This window comes from Pelodiscus sinensis, chromosome 1 (genome assembly GCF_052426305.1).
Source record: "Pelodiscus sinensis isolate ZL-2025 chromosome 1, ASM5242630v1, whole genome shotgun sequence".
NCBI classification, from domain to species: Eukaryota; Metazoa; Chordata; order Testudines; family Trionychidae; genus Pelodiscus; species Pelodiscus sinensis.
In genome coordinates this window covers 233,983,450-234,001,674 of record NC_143052.1, presented here as the reverse complement: position 1 = coordinate 234,001,674, position 18,225 = coordinate 233,983,450, and the positions used below count along the sequence as shown (strand labels likewise).

General features: G+C 43.9%; 1 protein-coding gene across 6 annotated transcripts in view; it reads left to right on the top strand.

The window, feature by feature from the left end:
* CRACDL (CRACD like) overlaps positions 1-18,225 on the top strand; it is an 87,696-nt gene that overhangs the window by 35,373 nt on the left and 34,098 nt on the right. For 2 of the 6 annotated variants that reach the window (XM_075916679.2, XM_089775378.1), the window contains 2 exons: positions 2,043-2,164; positions 3,141-3,232. The exons of 1 other annotated variant lie outside the window; for it this stretch is intronic. Coding sequence is in view for 1 of the 5 variants with exons in the window: in XM_006137404.5 (XP_006137466.3) it covers positions 9,136-9,173 (38 nt within the window). In the remaining 4 variants the exon portion in view is untranslated. Of the gene's footprint in view, positions 1-2,042; positions 2,165-2,703; positions 3,233-8,379; positions 9,174-13,543; positions 13,864-18,225 lie in introns of those variants that run through there. 3 more of the 6 variants (XM_075916669.2, XM_006137404.5, XM_089775379.1) reach the window with 3 other exon arrangements.

Below are 18,225 nucleotides of genomic sequence, written 5' to 3'. Positions count from 1 at the left end.
TGGTCTCATGACTGATGGCATTTATTCACCACATGCCTTTTCACCTCTGTCTTGTGTAACTTCTGCCAGTTACTGTCTGATTGTTTTGCTACTTATTTATGTAGCACATTTTGGGATAAAATGAGTAGGAAAAATATATTGGAATCAGGTCCATTCTTAATCTCACTTGCAAAGAATGCAGACTTAGTTTCTCTATAACTTCAAAAACTAGGACCCTTGAATCCGTATATCATTTTCATAAATCTGTGTGGTACTATTTCCGTGTTTAAAATATACTTTTTATTTTAAAAAGGTCATGATAATATTCATATTAGTAAAATTGTAACTGTGACCTCAATATTTCTATTCATGCATATCAAGTTTTCTTTGACAGTAGGTAAGGGTTATAGTTTGACTTTTGTACTCTTACTACAGTTAATATACAGTTAACTATAATTGCTTTCTCTTGTTGCTTTTTAAAAATCCATCTTAATTTGAATCTCACTGCTGCGTGTGCCATGATTATTTTATTTAGCGCTTTTAAGCAGCCTCAGCATAGCATTAATATATCCACTAAGTTCTTCAATTTCTGAAGAAAGGTAAGACAGAGTAAATGAGTGAAAGAACCATTACTCTTCTACAAACATTCCAGTCTTTGGGTAATACTCAGAAACATAGTAAAGCATGTGCCTAACTTTAAGTAATAGGTTGTCCTGTTCATTGAGGCCTATACTTAAATATCTTGCTGGATTAGGACTTTAATACTCAGTCACCTCTTCTAAGCCATTGCCTGCTAAGCAGTGGCCTGTAAGGACCTAATTCTGTTTCTATGGACTGATTGTAATGGAAGAGGCTCAGGCTCAAAATTATTGTGCTGAAATAGTGTAAAAAGTTTTATACAGTTTCTGTACTGCGTTAAAATACTGCATGTCAGCATATGCCATCTACTAGATTTAACTCGCTTTTAAATATTTAATTCAACTGAGTAATGAATAATTTTTTTTAAAAGTTTGCATTTCTAAAACAATATACAATTATAATTTCAGTTCTTTTATAGTGGGCACAAATAAGCCTCTTTTCTGTTTTCTAAATAATTTTTCAAATTTCCAAAATAAGGCAAGAACAAAATTTTTTTTTTACTTCAGCTAATGATCATTTATTCAGATGTGCTACTTTGACCAGCTTGCAGGTACTTTGTTAGTGAAACAAAAATATTGTGAGCAATACTGTGACCACCTGCTGGAGGTATAAACTATAGTCCCTCTCCTCCCCAAAGTCAGATATCTTAAAAGCTGAAGTTTGCAACTGGATCTTGTCTATGTAAGCAGGGAAGCATATGTTTACTAATCTTGAAAAGGAAAATTGTTTTAAATTAACAAAGTTACCAGTGTCTGAAAACAACACAGTCTTTCCCCTTGCACTTCCAGATACAAAAGCATGTAAAATAAGATGAACACATTTTGAAAAAAAGTTGAGCACATAGTTGGACTTTTTCAGCTGTAACCTGCACATTTCTGCCCTCCACCCAACTAATGCTCTCATACCCTTCTTGATTATTAGCCCACACATCTATATACATATCTTCCATGCTACAGAACATGTTTGTGCATCTAGAAGGATGTTTGGATCTCTTGCACTAACTGAGGAATGGATTCCCACACTTGCCCTTTTCCTGCCAGGGTTTGTTTTCAAGCCAAGCCAGGGATGGGGTCCCCCACTCTGTTCTTTGGCAGAGCCCTCTGTGTGGGTCTTATAAATACCACACCATTCCTCCGAGACACACTCGTTATGGGAGTATATGCACTTCCACGGGTGCTGATACTTGGACCTACTCTATAGAACTAGTGCAGATCTCCTGTGAAATGAAGGAAATAGCTGGGCGTGGGAATATGACTGTGGGATGGGAAAGTTTCCAGATAGGGCTGAAGAAACTGCTGTTGCACCAACTTCAATCCTTCTCACTGTTGACTTCCTGTGTAAAGGCCTGTGAGGCTACTCTAGCCTTTGGGAAGGAATATCGTTCACTGGGGAGACACCTTTTTCCTTTTTATATATTTTTGCAGTGCACAGCTAGGTGGCTGGTTTAGGATTGGGGCACAATTGTGAACTTCAAGGCATATGAGCTTCATAGAAGAAGCCCTTTTGTAACCCTTACAAGAAACATGCTGGTGCATCTAGGAAGAAGGTAAATATGAGTCCTTTTCCTCTCGTCTTCATCTTCCTCTCCTCTTTGCCGGCCCTTTTTTTTGTTTTCAACACACACAGGAAATTAAATGCAAAATATAGTAATTAATAGAGTAGTGAGGTGTGGCTTTTAATATTTAAATGCATAAAATGCAAAAGTAAAGGGTTTGTGGCAACATTAATTTGCTGCATTGCATATATGCAATATTCGGAGCACAATTTTTAGAGCTTTAAGGTGTCTTTTAATATATTTTACAGTGAGGGCTATTTGGGCCAATTTATTTAGCAATCAGAACCTTTACTTTTGCATTTCCTGATTTTTGTGTGTCTAATTTCACTAACACAACACTGCACTAATGTTACATTCATTTGGAGGGATGTATTTATTTATTTATTGTTTCTGTAACTACGTAATTTGACCATCATTTGGATTAGTGAAGCACAACAAACTGATGATAAGGACAACATTTCCCCAGCATTTTTTGGTAAAACAGCTAATTCACCATAGGTTTTTGTAAATAAGCTTAATGCTTTCATGAGTGGTGCCTTACTGTTACAGAAATGATTTTATTGTTGTTTGCACCTGATGGTTCTTTGCTGTAATCTTTTAAAAGTTAAGTGATAACTTTTGCTCTGGACGATCTCTGTGTGCATATTAAACTCTGGTATTTCAAGGAAGTCATCAGAACCTAAGCTTCCTGGGCAACATCAAACTCAGCTAGGAATTCAAGTCAGGAACTCCCTCCCTGTTTCCTAGCAACTCTGGGATAGTGGTGCTTTCTCCTTTGACTGAATTGTTCCGCGTCAGATAGAGGATCAGGGCAGTATTAATGACTCATACTTTGGGAGTATCTCATTGGCATAGCTTGGTGTCTGGTTGTTCCTGAAGTATATGATGTGTCGCTGAAGTCAAATGAAATCAAAACATCTTCAGAATCCTTTTGTGTGAACTTAAAAGTGCCCATGTTTTTGTTTAGTGCTTAGGTATTTGACAAAGCGAGGGATTTTGCTATACACACCAGCAACGTTTTGTTTTAGATCGAATTTGGCAAAACAAGAACATATACAGGTAAGCAATTAAATTTCATGTTTGATCTGCTTGGAGGTTAACTTCCTTGTGTTGTAATATGTTTCTTAGCTACTCAGCTGAACAACAGTAAATTGTACAAATGTTGTGCTGTCTTTTTACTTATTAAAGTTTCGTCAGGTGGTAAGGAAGAATAGTTAGGTGGAAACATGAACTGGCTCCCTACATTGTTTGCTGATCTGTTTTATGAAGTGCAAGAAACAACCTTTAAACTTCTCTAGTTAATTTATTGTCATATTTAGTAATGAAAAATCCTTAAGTGATTAGGAGTTATTGTTGCCGTATCCTCTCTGAACTTGGCTGTTATATATAGTAGCGTGTTTACCAAAAGAGAAATAATTAAGTTTTTTTATGTAAGCGTTGTTTGCAGTCACTGACATGCATTGCCTGTTGTATTTAAAAGCTGTATGTTGCTGCTTTTTATTTCTACCTCACTAGTGTACAAGTGGAAACTTGTTCGTAAAGGAGAACAGACTTTGCACTGTTCTTAAAATAACTAGAAGCTAGATTATTTTCCCCTTCTTCTGCTAGTTCCCTTTCTTTTACATTATAAATCTACACTACAGTTCATGTAATATATATTGAAACTCTTATCCGTTATTGATTGTGTGGCTAGTCAGTTTTCTAAAGGACAGATTTTTACAGAAATTCTTGTTTTCATACTTTGAAAAATCTTGAAATGTACACTTCTAACTTTGTGTATGTTAATTTTCTTTAGCAGCCTATACAGTTTGATCCCCAGCTGTTGTAAATTGGCATAGCTTCATTGATTACAGGGGACGTGGGCTGAGTTACACCAGCTGAGGGCCTGACTCTCTATCTTTGCATATGTAGCCTAAAGTTGTACAGTAAAAGCTTTTTGTATCCAGAATATTGAGAGATTGGCAGCAAAAAGTTCCAGTTAACTGAGGGAGGGAGTTTGGATGTGGGATGGGGTGCTGGGTGCAGGCTCTGGAAGGGAGTTTGGGGAAGGGAATTGATACACTGGAGGGGTTTGGGGGTGCCAGATCTGGGGGTTGCTCACCTCTGGTGGCTCCCAGCAAGTAGTGACATATCACTGCTCCTGGCAGAAGCACAGCTAGGTGGCTCTGTGTGCTGCCTCTGCCTACAGATACCACCCCCACTTCTCCTTTTGGTGGTGGTTCCTGGCCAGTGGGAGCTACAGAGCCAGTGCTTGGGGCGGGGGCAGTGCTCAGAATTGCCTAACTGTGCCTTTGCCAGAAGCAGCAGGGACATGTCCCTAAAACTACTCCCACATCCAAACAGCTTTTCAGAGCCCATGCCCTACACCCCATCCCACACTCTGAACCCCTCGTGGCTGTTCCCGCACCTAAGAGCAGCCAGGACATGTTGCTTCTCCTAGGCAGCCATGTGGTGCCAGGTTAGGGAACCTGACAACCGTGTGCCAACCGGACCACAAACTGAATGTTCTATGAAGATTAGAAATGCTGGTTTATAGAGCTTTCTGGTTGGTACAGGGCCAGAAAATACAGCTTTTATTGTATTTGCAGTTAGTTCATTTGCAGGTGAGTTTATAATGATTTCCTTACAATCTGAGTAATAGATATTAAAGACTGGAAATCTTTAACTTGCAACCATTTTTTTAAGTGTTGGTCTCTAGCCTGGAATTCCTTAATTTGAGATGTGCAACATCTAATTTTCATATCTGCTGAGTTACTTACAGTTGCTCTTGCTGAGACTTTCAGTGCTCAGCAGTTCTGAAAACAAGCCCAATAGGTCTCAAATGAGGCATCCAAAATAGTGGCCACATAAGAAAATTTTGACCTGGATATCTTGATTCTGATACTGAGGTCCCAAATATATACAGGCAGTCCCCGGGTTACGTACAAGATAGGGACTGTAGGTTTGTTCTTAAGTTGAATCTGTATGTAAGTCGGAACTGGCGTCAGCCGCTGCTGAAACTGATCAGTTTCAACCGCAGCCAGTTCTGACTTACACACAGATTCAACTTAAGAAACCCAGGCGTCCCCAAGTCAGCTGCTGCTGAAACTGATCAGCGGCTGATTCCAGGAAGCCTGGGGCAGAGCAACTCTGCCTCGGGCTTCCTGTAGTCAGCCGCTGGTCAGTTTCAGCAGCGGCTGACTTGGGGACGCCAGGGGCAGAGCAGCTGGGGTGCTGGGTTGCTTCTTTCAAGTAGGAATAAGAAATCCTCCGGAAAAGGCTTTATTTTCCAGAGAATAACGTCTAGACTGGCGCTTTTCTCCGGCTTTTCCGCAAGACAGAAAAAAGCGGCAGCCATGTTAATGCAAATGCCGTGGGAGATATTTAAATCCCCCGCGGATTTGCCTATTCCAACGTGCTACATTAGCATCCCTTTTCCGGAAGGGATGCCAGTGTAGACGTAGCCCCCATGTTTAAACATCTGTCTAACATGACATCATCCTTCCAGAGCAGCCGCTCCCGCAGGTAGCGATCCCAAGTGCCACAGACTGTCCAGTCCCAAAACGGGGGGGGTCTTTCAGATCCCCAAAACTACATGCAGCAGCCAGTGTGTTTAAGACTAGTAATATAGAAGTCTGTTCCCTCCCCTTCAGATTAGTCTCTTTTGAGAATTCTCTGTTGCTTCACAGTTTCAGGCCTGTGAACAGCTTGAGCGCTTCGTTCTGTTGGCTCCATTTCTAGGCTAGGTTTGTGTCTGCAAAATCCATGGGGATTCATACTGAATTCCATGGCTCATACTGCCAGCTGCTGCACTATACAGAAATCACAGCTCTGGCATTAGCACCCTGTTCCATTAGCAAAGAGTGAAGCTTGAGTGCAGGTTAAGTTGAACAAGTGGAAGTGTATTAAACTCTGTGCACTAGTCTGTCTGGGTATGTCTACACTACAATGTTAGTTCGAACTAACGGACATTAGTTCGAACTAACATTCATAGGCGCTACACTAGCGCTCTGCTAGTTCGAATTTAAATCGAACTAGCGGAGCGCTTAGCTCGAACTAGGAAAACCTCATTTTACGAGGATTAAGCCTAGTTCGAATTTACTAGTTCGAATTAAGGGGTGTGTAGCCCCTTAATTCGAACTAGTGGGAGGCTAGCCCTCCCCAGGTTTCCCTGGTGGCCACTCTGGCCAACACCAGGGAAACTCGTCTGCCCCCCTCCCGGCCCCGGACTCCTTAAAGGGGCACGGGCTGGCTACGGTGCCTGTGCCAGGTGCAAGCCTGCCAGCACCCAGCCAGCAGACCCTGCACCTGACACGGCACAGAGCCACCCACCCGATGTCCCCCAGCCCACCCCCTCTTCCCGGGACCAGGCTGGCGGCTCCCGGGAGCTTGCCCGGGACCGCAAGAGGCGGGCACCTTCCTGGGCTAGTGCAGACATCGTGGACCTTGTCCACGATCTCCGCACTAGGCACAGGAAAGTGGCCGGCTAGGGCAGGAGAGCTGCCAGCCTGGCCACCCAGGAGCAGGTGTGCATGAAAATCAAGGGGGTCCAATGAGACCCCCGACCATGAGCCCTGAGCTTACAATGGCCGTCCTGGGTCAGACCAAAGGTCCATCTAGCCCAGTAGCCTGTCTGCCGACAGTGGCCAACCCTAGGGACCCTGGAGGGGATGGACCGAAGACAGTGACCAAGCCATTTGTCTCGTGCCATCCCTCTCCAGCCTTCCACAAACCTTGGGCAGGGACACCACTCCTACCCCCTGGCTAATAGCACTCCATGGACCCAACCTCCATGACTTGATCTCACTTCCCTTTAAACTCTGTTCCAGTTCTAGCCTTCACAGCCTCCTGCAGCAAGGAGTTCCACAGGTTAACTATTTGCTTTGTCAAGAAGAACAACTTTCTCTTACTAGTTTCAAGCCTGCTACCCATTCCTTTCCTTTGGTGTCCTCTAGTCCTTCTTTATGGGAACTCATGAAGAACTTTTCTGAATGCACCCTCTCCACCCAACCCCTGCTTTTAGAGACCTCTATCCTGTCCCCGCTCCATCTCCTCTTTTCTAAGCTGAACAGTCCCAGTCTCTGTAGCCTCTCTTCATATGGGACCTGTTCCCAACCCCTGATCATGTTAGTTGCCCTCCCCTCTCCCAGCCTTTCTCTTCCCCTCTCCCACCTCCTTTTCCCAGTCTCCCCCAGTTTTGTTCAATAAAGACAGAATCAATGTTGGAAGAAACGTTATCTTTATTTTGTACATCAATAAGAAGGGGGGCTAGGGAAGGGTAAGTGGAAGGAGGTGAGGGAGGAATGGGGTATGAGCCCCCGATGGGGAGGACTGGGCTGGCTCTGCGGGCTTCTGGGGGTGGAAGCTCTCCCGCAGCCCCCCAATTGCCCCCTCTCCCCAGATGGCAGCCTGCGGCAAATGCAGCCGGGCTGATGGCCGAGTGGTGTGATGTGCCCAGTGTGGGCACTCCGGGCACTCCAAGCCAGGACTGCTTTGCAAGCGGGGCACCCCTGAGAACTGTCTGTCCAGGGTGGGGGTCGGGTCCCTTTAAGCGCAGCCCTCGGCTAGCCTGAGACAGCATCTCCACGATCTAAGTCCTCCTCTGATGCCCTGCCGGCACTGCTTCCGGCCATCCTTAAGCCCTGTTCAGGGTCCACTCAATGTGGACATGCTAGTTCGAATTAGCAAAACGCTAATTTGAACTAGTTTTTAGTTCTAGACGCGTTAGTTCGAATTAGCTTAGTTCGAATTAACTAATTCGAACTAAGTTAGTTCGAACTAACTCTGTAGTGTAGACGTACCCTCTTTGTGGCTGAGTTGTTTTCCTCATATGTCCTGCTTTCCCTGCTGTTGTGGTGGTGCCCCCGGAGTAACATTCCCTCTGGGAACTTGGCCCTTTTGACTCTAGTTCCACTGTTTGAGATACCATTCCCATGTCAATTCTGAGTTCATATCCTTAATCTGGAGCAGAGATAGTATTTATTTTTCTAAATTCCAAGATAGGAAAAAAATTGGTTGCCTGAAAAAATTGTCTATTTCAAACATTAAAATACAAAGATAGTTAATTGCATAATCCGGTATTAAGAAGAAAAGGTTTGTATGTAGAAAGTGAGGAGTCTACCAGACTAACAGAATCTGTTAATTTGTAAAAAACTCATGGTGCTTTTTGATTAAATTTAGAAGAAAGATTAACACAGGAGGAGGAACATAACAATGTAGCTTGATAGGAAGTGGACAGAAAGTAGCCCTTCCTGCTGACCACAAAATTAATCATCTACTTTCATTGTGAAAAGGTTCTCCAATTTAGATCTTGTTTTGGAGAGATGCTGAAATCAATTTGGAGGCAACTCTGTGGATATGGCTTGCATTCACAATCTCTTGCCATTTTCCCTGAGCTAATGTTATCAGGTTGACATGCATTCATGATGGAGAAAGCAGGAACACCGCTAGAATGTAATCTATCCACCTCCAACCTAGGCTCAGCACAAGAGAGTCACATTCAGCAGCAGGGAGGAGAGAGGAATTAAATAAAGTGGCAGTAATTATCATTAAAAAGCTACAGCGTGTACTCCTTTAGAGTGAGTCTAGTGCAAAGTGTTCAGCAGCCTGTTCTGCTTTGCTTTAGGCCCCTGGGTTTAGTGAAATGAGAGCATGTGGAATGTGTTTACCGGGTAATAGTTATTGTTAAGTAAGTGAATTCTGTTGCCTGGGGAGATTTCAGCAGTTGAGATTGTGGTGGCAGTGGCAGCACTTCCTGGATATTGTTTGTGTATGCTGGGGAAAATGCTGGACTCTGAATTAGCAGGTGAAGATCTTGAGAGTGAATGTGAGGAGGAGTGAAGAATGGTGAAGAAGGTGCCCATGCTCCTCGTGAAAATGCCTTTTCTTCAGACCGGTGTTGCAGCATCCATATCCCACTTGCTTTTCCTGGCTATCTGTTGCTACGATGATTAAGGAGGAGGACTGGTCCAGGGACTGGAAACATGGCTTCTTTTTACAAGTGCCTCCGAGGTGACTTCAGGTCAGAGCATAATAGCAGCAGATTGTGCAGAGTGATGTGGTCTAGAATGAAGTAAAAACTATAGGCTGCAGGTAGGGGGGCAGTATTGGCATCGTGGATGAGTAGATAATTGAAATCAGCCTTCTCAAACTCTGTCTCATATTAGATGCCATGCTGTTGTTTCTTTCTACAGAAACACAAAGGATCATCTAATCATGAAACTGTTTAACTCTGTGTCCACTAATGGCTTTCTTTGTTTATAATAAGCAATGTTAGGCCTATTTCTATTTTCTGTATAGACATTTACTTAGACTGTTCTTACCTTTGTACTTTAGGAAGTCTAGACTAAGAAGTGTCCACTTCTCTACTATGGCATGGACTTTGTCTCTTACTTTTCAGTCTTCACTTTTCAAAACAACAGCTATTGGCCTTGGGATATAACTGTGTAATGCAGAAAGGTATTGCATATAGAGATTACAGTGAAACGTGAAAAGATTTTGTTACTGTTAGTTCCTAATGGAGCTTAAGAAAATTCACTGATTGGATCACATATTATAAAGTTGGAAGCAAATAGTCAATGCATCATGGAAGGGCTCAGAAATGATTAAAATGTGCAGGATGTATGAACAATGGGCTGGGTTCAAACCTTCTGTATGCAGGTGCAATTCCTGTGACTAATTTGGTCCACTGAGCTTTGTTAAAAGCAGCTAAAGCTCACGTAAGGGCCTGATCCTCTGAAGTACAAAACACTTCCTGCAAAGTGCCAAGCATTCATAAACTCCCATTGAGCTCAACATTTCAGAAGATCAAGCCTTAAAAGGGTCTAATTGATGTACCTACTTGCATTATGTACAATGCTGTTCAGTTCTTCAGAGCTTACTTTCAGGAGTGTTTCTTTCACCTAGAAAGTGAGTGTGTGTGTGTATAGTTTTATATTCCTGGCTTCAAAGTGAAAGGAAAGAACATTAAATTGCACAAATGATAGCATATAATTTATGAAGCCATTTAGACTCAATAACAATTTGACTTTCTACTAAATCTGAATACTAATAGGCCTTTAAACAATTGCTTTAGTAAAATAGTTTCAGGAATGTGCCTATAATGAAATTCAAGTATAATTGTGATTGCTGACTGTGGAGTTTAGATGTAATTCTGTAGTTAAACTAAGACATTCTACTTTTTTTTTATTGGTTTCAAAGGGTATGTGCAGTAAGTTTACAATATTTGTACTGAAACTCAGCTCTCAGTCACTGTAGTATGCTTATGTGTGAAATGCTGCACTGTCCATTGAACAAGGTTCTTTTTTACGCTATAGGAGGGTTTTTTAGGAGGTATATTGGATACTATTTTAATCCCATTTTAAGAGCAAAATCTTTAGTTCATTTCTAACTGCGAAGCACACTTGAAACGTGTAGCTATTTAGCTGTTCGTGCTGCTAACTATGCCGTAACAACATTCTGACTTTCTGGGGTCTTGAAACTTCATACAGCATAGCCATCATTCCAGTGTTTGCTCCAAGAAAGGAAAAGAGACGCTATCCTGTTACCATATCAGACAGTCATTACAATGCTTTCTACTGTATAGAATAAAAATGAAAAACTTTGTTTTAGATCAGGAACTTTGTAAAAAAAGAAAAAAATTAATGTGTGGAGGGATTATGTAATGAGTTTAGTGTATTCTCTTTTCCCCATATGATTTTTTAGGTGGAATTTTGCTTTTATTTGCATCCTGTCTGGAAGGGGTGGAAGCTAAAGCTATCTCTTGCACAAGGCATGACTTTTTACAAGACATGCTCTATTCTAACTGTATGTTATTGAGCTCAGTAGCTTTCAGTTACATGGTAGGGAAGAATAATTTCCACCATTGCAGGAATCACTGGGTGCAATTCTGTGGGCTGTGTTATGTGTCAGATTACACGCTTAGGCTGTGTCTACACTATACCCCTTTTCCGGAAAAGGGATGCAGATGAGACAAGTCGGAATTGCAAATGAAGCGGGGGATTTAAATATCCCCCGCTTCATTTGTATAAACATGGCTGCCGCTTTTTTCCGGCTCGGGGCTTTGCCGGAGAAAAGCACTAGTCTAGACGGGATCTTTCGGAAAATAAAGCCTTTTCTGAAAGGTCCCTTTTTCCTGATTTTAAGAGGAATAAGGGACCTTTAGGAAAAGGCTTTTTTTTCCAAAAGATCCTGTCTAGACTGGCGCTTTTCTCCAGCAAAGCCCCGAGCCGGAAAAAAGCGGCAGCCATGTTTATACAAATGAAGCGGGGGATATTTAAATCCCCCGCTTCATTTGCAATTCCGACTTGTCTCATCTGCATCCCTTTTCCGGAAAAGGGGTGCAGTGTAGACACAGCCTTACAGTGGTCCCTTCTGACTTTAGATATATCACTCTGTACATTAATTGTTACAAATGTGCAGTCTCCTTTCCCCAATTTATTTTCTAACACAGGGCTACTCAACAGGTGGCCTGTTTGTTTGCGGCCCGCGGTGTGGTTTGGGTTTACGCGGGGCTCAACACGCAGCCTGAGGGTTGGATCCTTTGAATATGGCCTCCACTGGGAACATGCTCCACAATGGTGAAGCATCTCCCAGGCGGGGTGAGCACTGAAAGACACAAGTGGACGGGCTGGCTGGAACAGATGGGTACAGGGTGTCAGCATTTCTAGCCCCCAGGGAGGAGGTGCCAGGAGCGCCGGGGCATTGGGGGAAGTGCTCTCTGCTTAGCCTTGTGGGCAGAGCCTCAGAGGTGCTGACTGGCTCACGCTGGCCACATTTGGGTCCAGTAGCACAGCTTAAGGCTTAATCTTTGTATTCAGGCCCATCAGTGTGAAAAAAATCTATTTCCATATATTTGCATATATTTTGCATGTATATGCAACCACACTTAAGTTGCAGCCCTTGGCATGTGCTGTAAGTATCATTGTGGCCCCTGGGGCTTCCAAAGTTGAGTAGCCCTGTTCTAACAGGTGGTTCTGGAGGAATGTTTGTAAAGCGTTTCTCTCCTTTCCTTTTGACTCAGAGAATAAAGAATGGTCTTTGGTTTGGTTTGGAAGCATGAAGGAGAAAAGTCGCAGATTTCCCCCTCCCCCACCCTCTGTGGAAATCTGTTGTGTTTGTAATAGAGAATGGAATGTGCTGCTGCAGCATTAGCTGTTCTGAGGATTCTTCACAGAGGGTCTGCACATTCTTTAGAAATCTAGAATTACAAATGCACCAGGGATGAGAGTTCAGGTTGCCTGGTGACTGAAGTAAAATGCCAAATCAAAGTTAAAGAATTAAACGAAGAAGCCATGTCTCGCATATCTGACCAAGCACTCTCATAAGAAAACAGAAGAGGCAGTAGGTGCAGTAGGTGTTACTATTTTTCTGTCCTGCTCTGTGATGACTGAAACATAGGTCATGGCAAATGTTATGCACAAGTCTTTGTTAAGGGTGTGTGTGAAAGCACATGTATTCCAACTCCCTCCTCTGTTTTTCTGCTCTTCTCATATTATATTTGAGGTCCTTAGGTAGTACGACAATACCAGCAGGGATCATGGGCCATGTTCAATTTGGCTTCGTACAAACTAGTCCCCTATGCCTGAGAGGTCATTACTAATATGACAATATGAAAGGGGGAAATTAATTGGCAGGGGGGAGGAAAACAGGTGCCTTCATACAGATCTGTAGCTGCGATGGTTTCAGTAGTCAGAGCTAGTGCTGCCTCTATCAGGGTTTCCTGCATCTACATCTTTGGTATTGTAATAGAAACATGTTGGTGCCCCTTGGCTCTGCTCCTTTGTGAAGGAAAGAGCAAACCACCAAAAGGTACTTCTGTTTGCCTGAATTCCATGAACAGGAGGCCCAGGTTTCAGACTGGGGGATGAGAAGAAGATAGGGAACTTCTGGCTCACTTCACAGGAGCCTAAAAAAAAGCATTTTTCTTAATACAGGTTGGACCTTTCTGGTTCAGCACCCTCAGGACCTGAGTGGTCCTAGATGAGGGATTTTGCCAGACTGGGAAGATCATTTCTGACCCCCCTGCTGCTGGCCCCACCCCATAACCTGCTGCTCCACTGGCTTTTCCGGGCAGCCCTGATGGGTCATGCTCCGACCTTCCAGGCTCCCAGACTGCCCCCAGCAATACAGCGAGTTCCTGGTTTCCAGTGCCCGCCCCCTGGGCAGCCTAGCTGGCCTGCTCACTGGGCACCCCCCCACCCACTGCAGTGTGCAGGGACTCTCTGATCCTGGAACATCCATGGTCCTTCTGGACCATTGATGTTGCCACACTAAAGAGTCCTGGTTTATAAAGGTGCAACCTGTATTATAATGTGCAGTCAGGGATGTGCAAAAGAGGTTCATAGCTGGAGATGTGTGGGTTTGGCGGGGTTTTAATGTTAGTAGGTACAGGAGGATTTATCAACAGAAGGACGGAGGTAGTGGTTGGCTTGGAAGTGCTTGTCACTGAGGAAGTTGAAGAAGGGTTTGGCAGCCAGGAAGAGAGGGCCGGGTAGAAGGCACTCATCACTAGAGGTTTCGGCTGGACTGGATATTGAGTCGGGTTATGCTTTTCACTAGTGGATATTCACTTGATATATTTCCATTCTTCTGATTTTTTTCCCCCTTCCCCTCCAGTGATCTTGCAGGTTCCTCCTTCTGCCTACCATGGTATCTTCATGATCCTCCCTATTACCAGAGATAAACTTGGGGTTTAGCTGGCTATTATGAAGGTAAAAAATTGTTTTGTTTTTGAACCTGATCACTCCAAATTCCGATCTCCTGGGATTTGATTCATCTGACACCACAGTAAGTCTGGCGTTTCAGAAGTTCAGGGCAGTGGAGAATCACAACTGTGCTGAGGCCCATGAAGGTCTGTTCTTTCCTCTTCTGTTGCTAGAGAAGCTCTGTTCATTTTCTGGGCTTGCTCCCTCCTAAAGGTTCTCACTTTTATCTTCCTACCCATCTATGACTGCAGGGAAAGTACTGGGTGGGGCTTAACCTCACATTAAATCTGTGGAAACAGTTAGGGAAACCTTCAGTTGTACCCTAAATTGTCTGCTCTGGGGGCTGCTTCTTCTGGTCTGCTGTAGGACAAGTGCCATGGTGTCCAACATGCTAGCCACTAGTCACTTGTGGCTATTTGGCAGGTTGGATGTGGCTAGTTCACTATAGCAGCAGCCACTGCTTCAGAACTGGTTGGACACCATGGGACAAGTGTTTTATGGATTTGTGACCTTGTTTCATTCCTAAAGGTCCTGATTTTACCTTCTCTGATCCATATGATTGGGGAGGGGATTGTGAGGAACCTGACCTATGGAAGATGCCCCTTATGTCAAGACTAGATCTGTGGAGAAGAATAGAGAGACCCCCAGTTGGGTGCTTATTCCCTGGATCTGGTGTGGCTTCTGTTGCTTCAGCTTCTGCAGCTAAAGATTTTGTCTGGCTTTTGGGCTTCCTTGATGGCTCAAGAATGTCTGCATTTGCCTACCTGAGCCCACATTAGCACAATGCTGTAATCTAAAGGTACACATTTTAGTACATTTCACAATATTTTGAAGATTAAGGGCCAGATCCTCCACCCACTGAAGTTATGTTTATCTATCCTTTTAAAATACTCTTTATATTGAAGTTTTTCTCTAGCAGTAGAATGTCAAAGCAGAAACAAAAACAGCGGGTCTGTGTTACTGACACTCAGCTCAGTTGTCATTTTGTCCAGTTGCTGATATTTCCCCCTCTCCTCAGGTTGGTACACTCAAAAAATTTACAGTTAGCACATGACCACATTATCTATTGCATTCTCTTCTTTTATCTTTTTCTCTCAACTCTAAAGCCTTACGTCTGAAATGAGTTAATTTTTGAAAAGTGGTCAGGAAGGAAGAAGGGCAAAGAGATGAAGAAATTATCTCGTCTAGGAAAAGTTTGGTACTGAAAAAGTCAGCATTGTAATATTTTGCAATTTGTTATGTGACAGTGTTTTGTAATAAATTGATTAACTATCTAGAGCATATCATTGTGGAAAAAATGCAAAAATGCTATTAGTGGTTTGATCAGTCTTTCTCTAGCTAAGACAGGATCATATAAGAGGGCAGTTTAAGCAGTATGTAGTCTTACTGATGCGGTGCAACAACTCAGAATTGGTGCCTAACTGGACACATGAAACAATAGACACAAGTGTTACATGAATCTTGCTTTGGGGAAGCTGTGGAGCACCAGAAGCTGCCTAGAAGTGCGGGCCGGGTGGCAGTGTTCCCTATAAGCTGAATGCTTTGGTGGCCACCGAGGAGAGATTTGTTACCTGTCCTTGGACCAGCCAAGGGAAAAACCCAAACAAAGGGTGGGCTAGAACAGCGCTAAAGCTTTTTTATTAACACCGATTCTAAAGGGTACGGTAATGCTCACACACACACATCACATTCATGCTGGTAATTTGGAGGCAGGCTGCAGGTGTGGCATAGGTTACTTCCAATTTCACAGGTGGCTGGAGTTGGCCAGGTGTAAGCTTCCTGGAGATGGATTGTGAGGCCATGACAATCCCTAGAGTCCCTCTGGATCCACGGGAAGGCCTTATTGCCTCTAGTTCAATCCTGAGTTTCATGTGCTATTACATCGCTGCTGAAAAGAGATTCCTACCTGGCCACTCATCATATTAATTTACATACTTTGCAGGGGTTGAACTGCTGTTTGATTGGGTGTTTCATATTCACACTTCTTCACTCATTCCATAGATTAAATACATATTCATAACCACAGATATAATTAAGCAGTGTGGTTTCTCAGCAAAGTCTGGCATTAACAGCTTTAATATAACAGGAAGCCTAACATAAATTGTATTGAGAGAGCCAGAACCAATTGGGGGTGGGGATGGCCGTGTCCCGCTGGCTACAAGATTCAGATGCTGCCCAGCTGATTAGCAGAACGAACCACAGCTGGCAGCATGTGTTTCTGCTGGTTGTGCACATCTTCATCTGCTTCAGTGCATATAACAAAATTTATTCTGCACATGGATGGAAAAAATTAGAGGGAACATTGGTTAGCAATGGCTGGACCAAGGTTCCCTGTAAGCTGCGCGCTTGCGCAGCAGTTCAGAAGTCCCACGCAGGCAGGGAGCTCAGCTGATTTTCAGGTGGAGGGGCATCTCACTGAGCAAGCAGCTAAATGGAGCTAGCTGCCTGCTTGAATCGAGGTGGTCTAAGAGCCAGTAAAAAGGAAGATAAGGAGATAATTAGTGGCTGGGGAGATGGAGCAGGAGGAAGGGAGTAATTAATTAATTGGCTGAAGAGGAGTCAGAGGGGAGTTTAGACCAGTGTTTCTGGAAGTGTTCCTTGAAATCACTTTCAGAAACACATTAACTGACCTCCCTGGTTTATTTATATACCGGTGCCATGGCCACAGAGCCTCACGGCTCCCATTGGCTCCGTTTCGTCCTTTGCAGCCAAGAGGAGCCGTGGGAAGCGGTGGCCCAGCGCCGGTACGTAAACACCCAGGACAGCCAGTTAATGTGTCTCTGAAAGTGACTTCGCAGAACACTTTCAGAAACACTGGTTTAGAGCATCCCTCTACAGAAGGAGAGAGAGGCAGAAACTCAGCACTCAAGCCTCCTGGGAAGGGGGAGATATGGGGCTGACTGCATAGGCTGAGGTTGAGGAAAGAGAGTAGGTTGAGGAAAGAGGGGGAGTGGGTGCTGGCATTGGTGCAGTGAGATGGAGGTAGGGGGCAGTTTGTTTGGGATGTCTGACTACCTGCAGTCCTCTCTGTCTGACTGGGTTGCTGGGGGAGCAGGCTGCAAGGGAAGTGTGTGAGCCAAAACATTTGCATGATTGTGTTTCAAACTAAGTTTGCATAAGGTGTTAATGGCTTAAGATAAAAAAGAAAAAGATTCTTTTAAAAGAATGTTTTTGGAGTGTTGCAGGTATCTAAAACTCTGAATTTAATATTTTAAAAATCTGTGTTACTAATTAATCCATAGTATATTGTATTGCATTAAGGCCAGATCTTTGCTATTTGGTAGAGTTCTGGCTCTTATGAGTCAGAAGTAGCAAGTACTAGCTTGAGCTGTTAGAAAGGTTGATACATGTACTCCAAGGGTAGTGTTCATTTTCTTTTTTATTTAATTTCATATTAAATGTTGCATGCATTGCTCCATGTTAAATAGCCCTTGTTTTAAGATTTTTTCCTGCTTAAAATTATGTGTGTGTTTTGTTTGGATTGGTGGTGCGCGCGCGCACACACACACACACACACACACACACATTCTACCTCAGTATTGGTGTTGCACATAAGAAAATTCAACCCGCCCAAGGATAGGAAATGTTAGAGGAAACACTGCTCTGGACCATGGCCCTCTCCCCACTTAGCTTCTTCCTGATGCCTTGTTCCATGCTTCCTCTTTTCCCCAATGGCCCTGCCTTCTCTTCACTGCCCAACCCCAGCCTGGTTCTCTGCTATTCCTTATTGCCTCTTCCCATCCATCCTGAGCTCCTTACTACCCTAACGTCCCCTGCGGCTTCTTACTGTCCCCTCTTCAGGTTTCTTACTGCCCCATTATGCTTCCCCCCCATCCCCCCACCCCCAGGGTTCAGCCTTAGGCCACCCTTCGTGACTGCCCTGTAATACCATATAGCAGCACAGAGGTGCACAGTGCCAGTGTGGTCAGAAACTGATCCCAGCTGGCAGGGAATTGCCATTAGAGGGCACCCAGACTTCTCGCTACTTCTTCCTGGCAGAGGTGCATGGGGGAAGAGGTGAATAGTGACAAACAGATACTGCCTTCCTCCCTCCTCCCCCCCAGATGTTCCTCTGCCTTTCCTTAAGGGGCTGTGAGGGGGGAGCAAGGCACAACCCTAAGCACTCTGTGCATGCAAGTCACTTTCCTCACCTTAGGAAGCAGTGAGGCAAGCATCAGGAGCTGCCTTTCCCTTATGGGGAAAGCAAACTGGATGAAAATGGAGGTGCAAAGGAACAGGGACAGTGAGCAGTAGCACCAGCTGCTCTGTGCAGCTGGCTCAGTTTCCCCACATGGGCACAGGGATTAGGGGCAATGTGAGTGAAGAACCCTCAGAGGCAATGGAGAGCAATGCACCCCTATGGGCCAG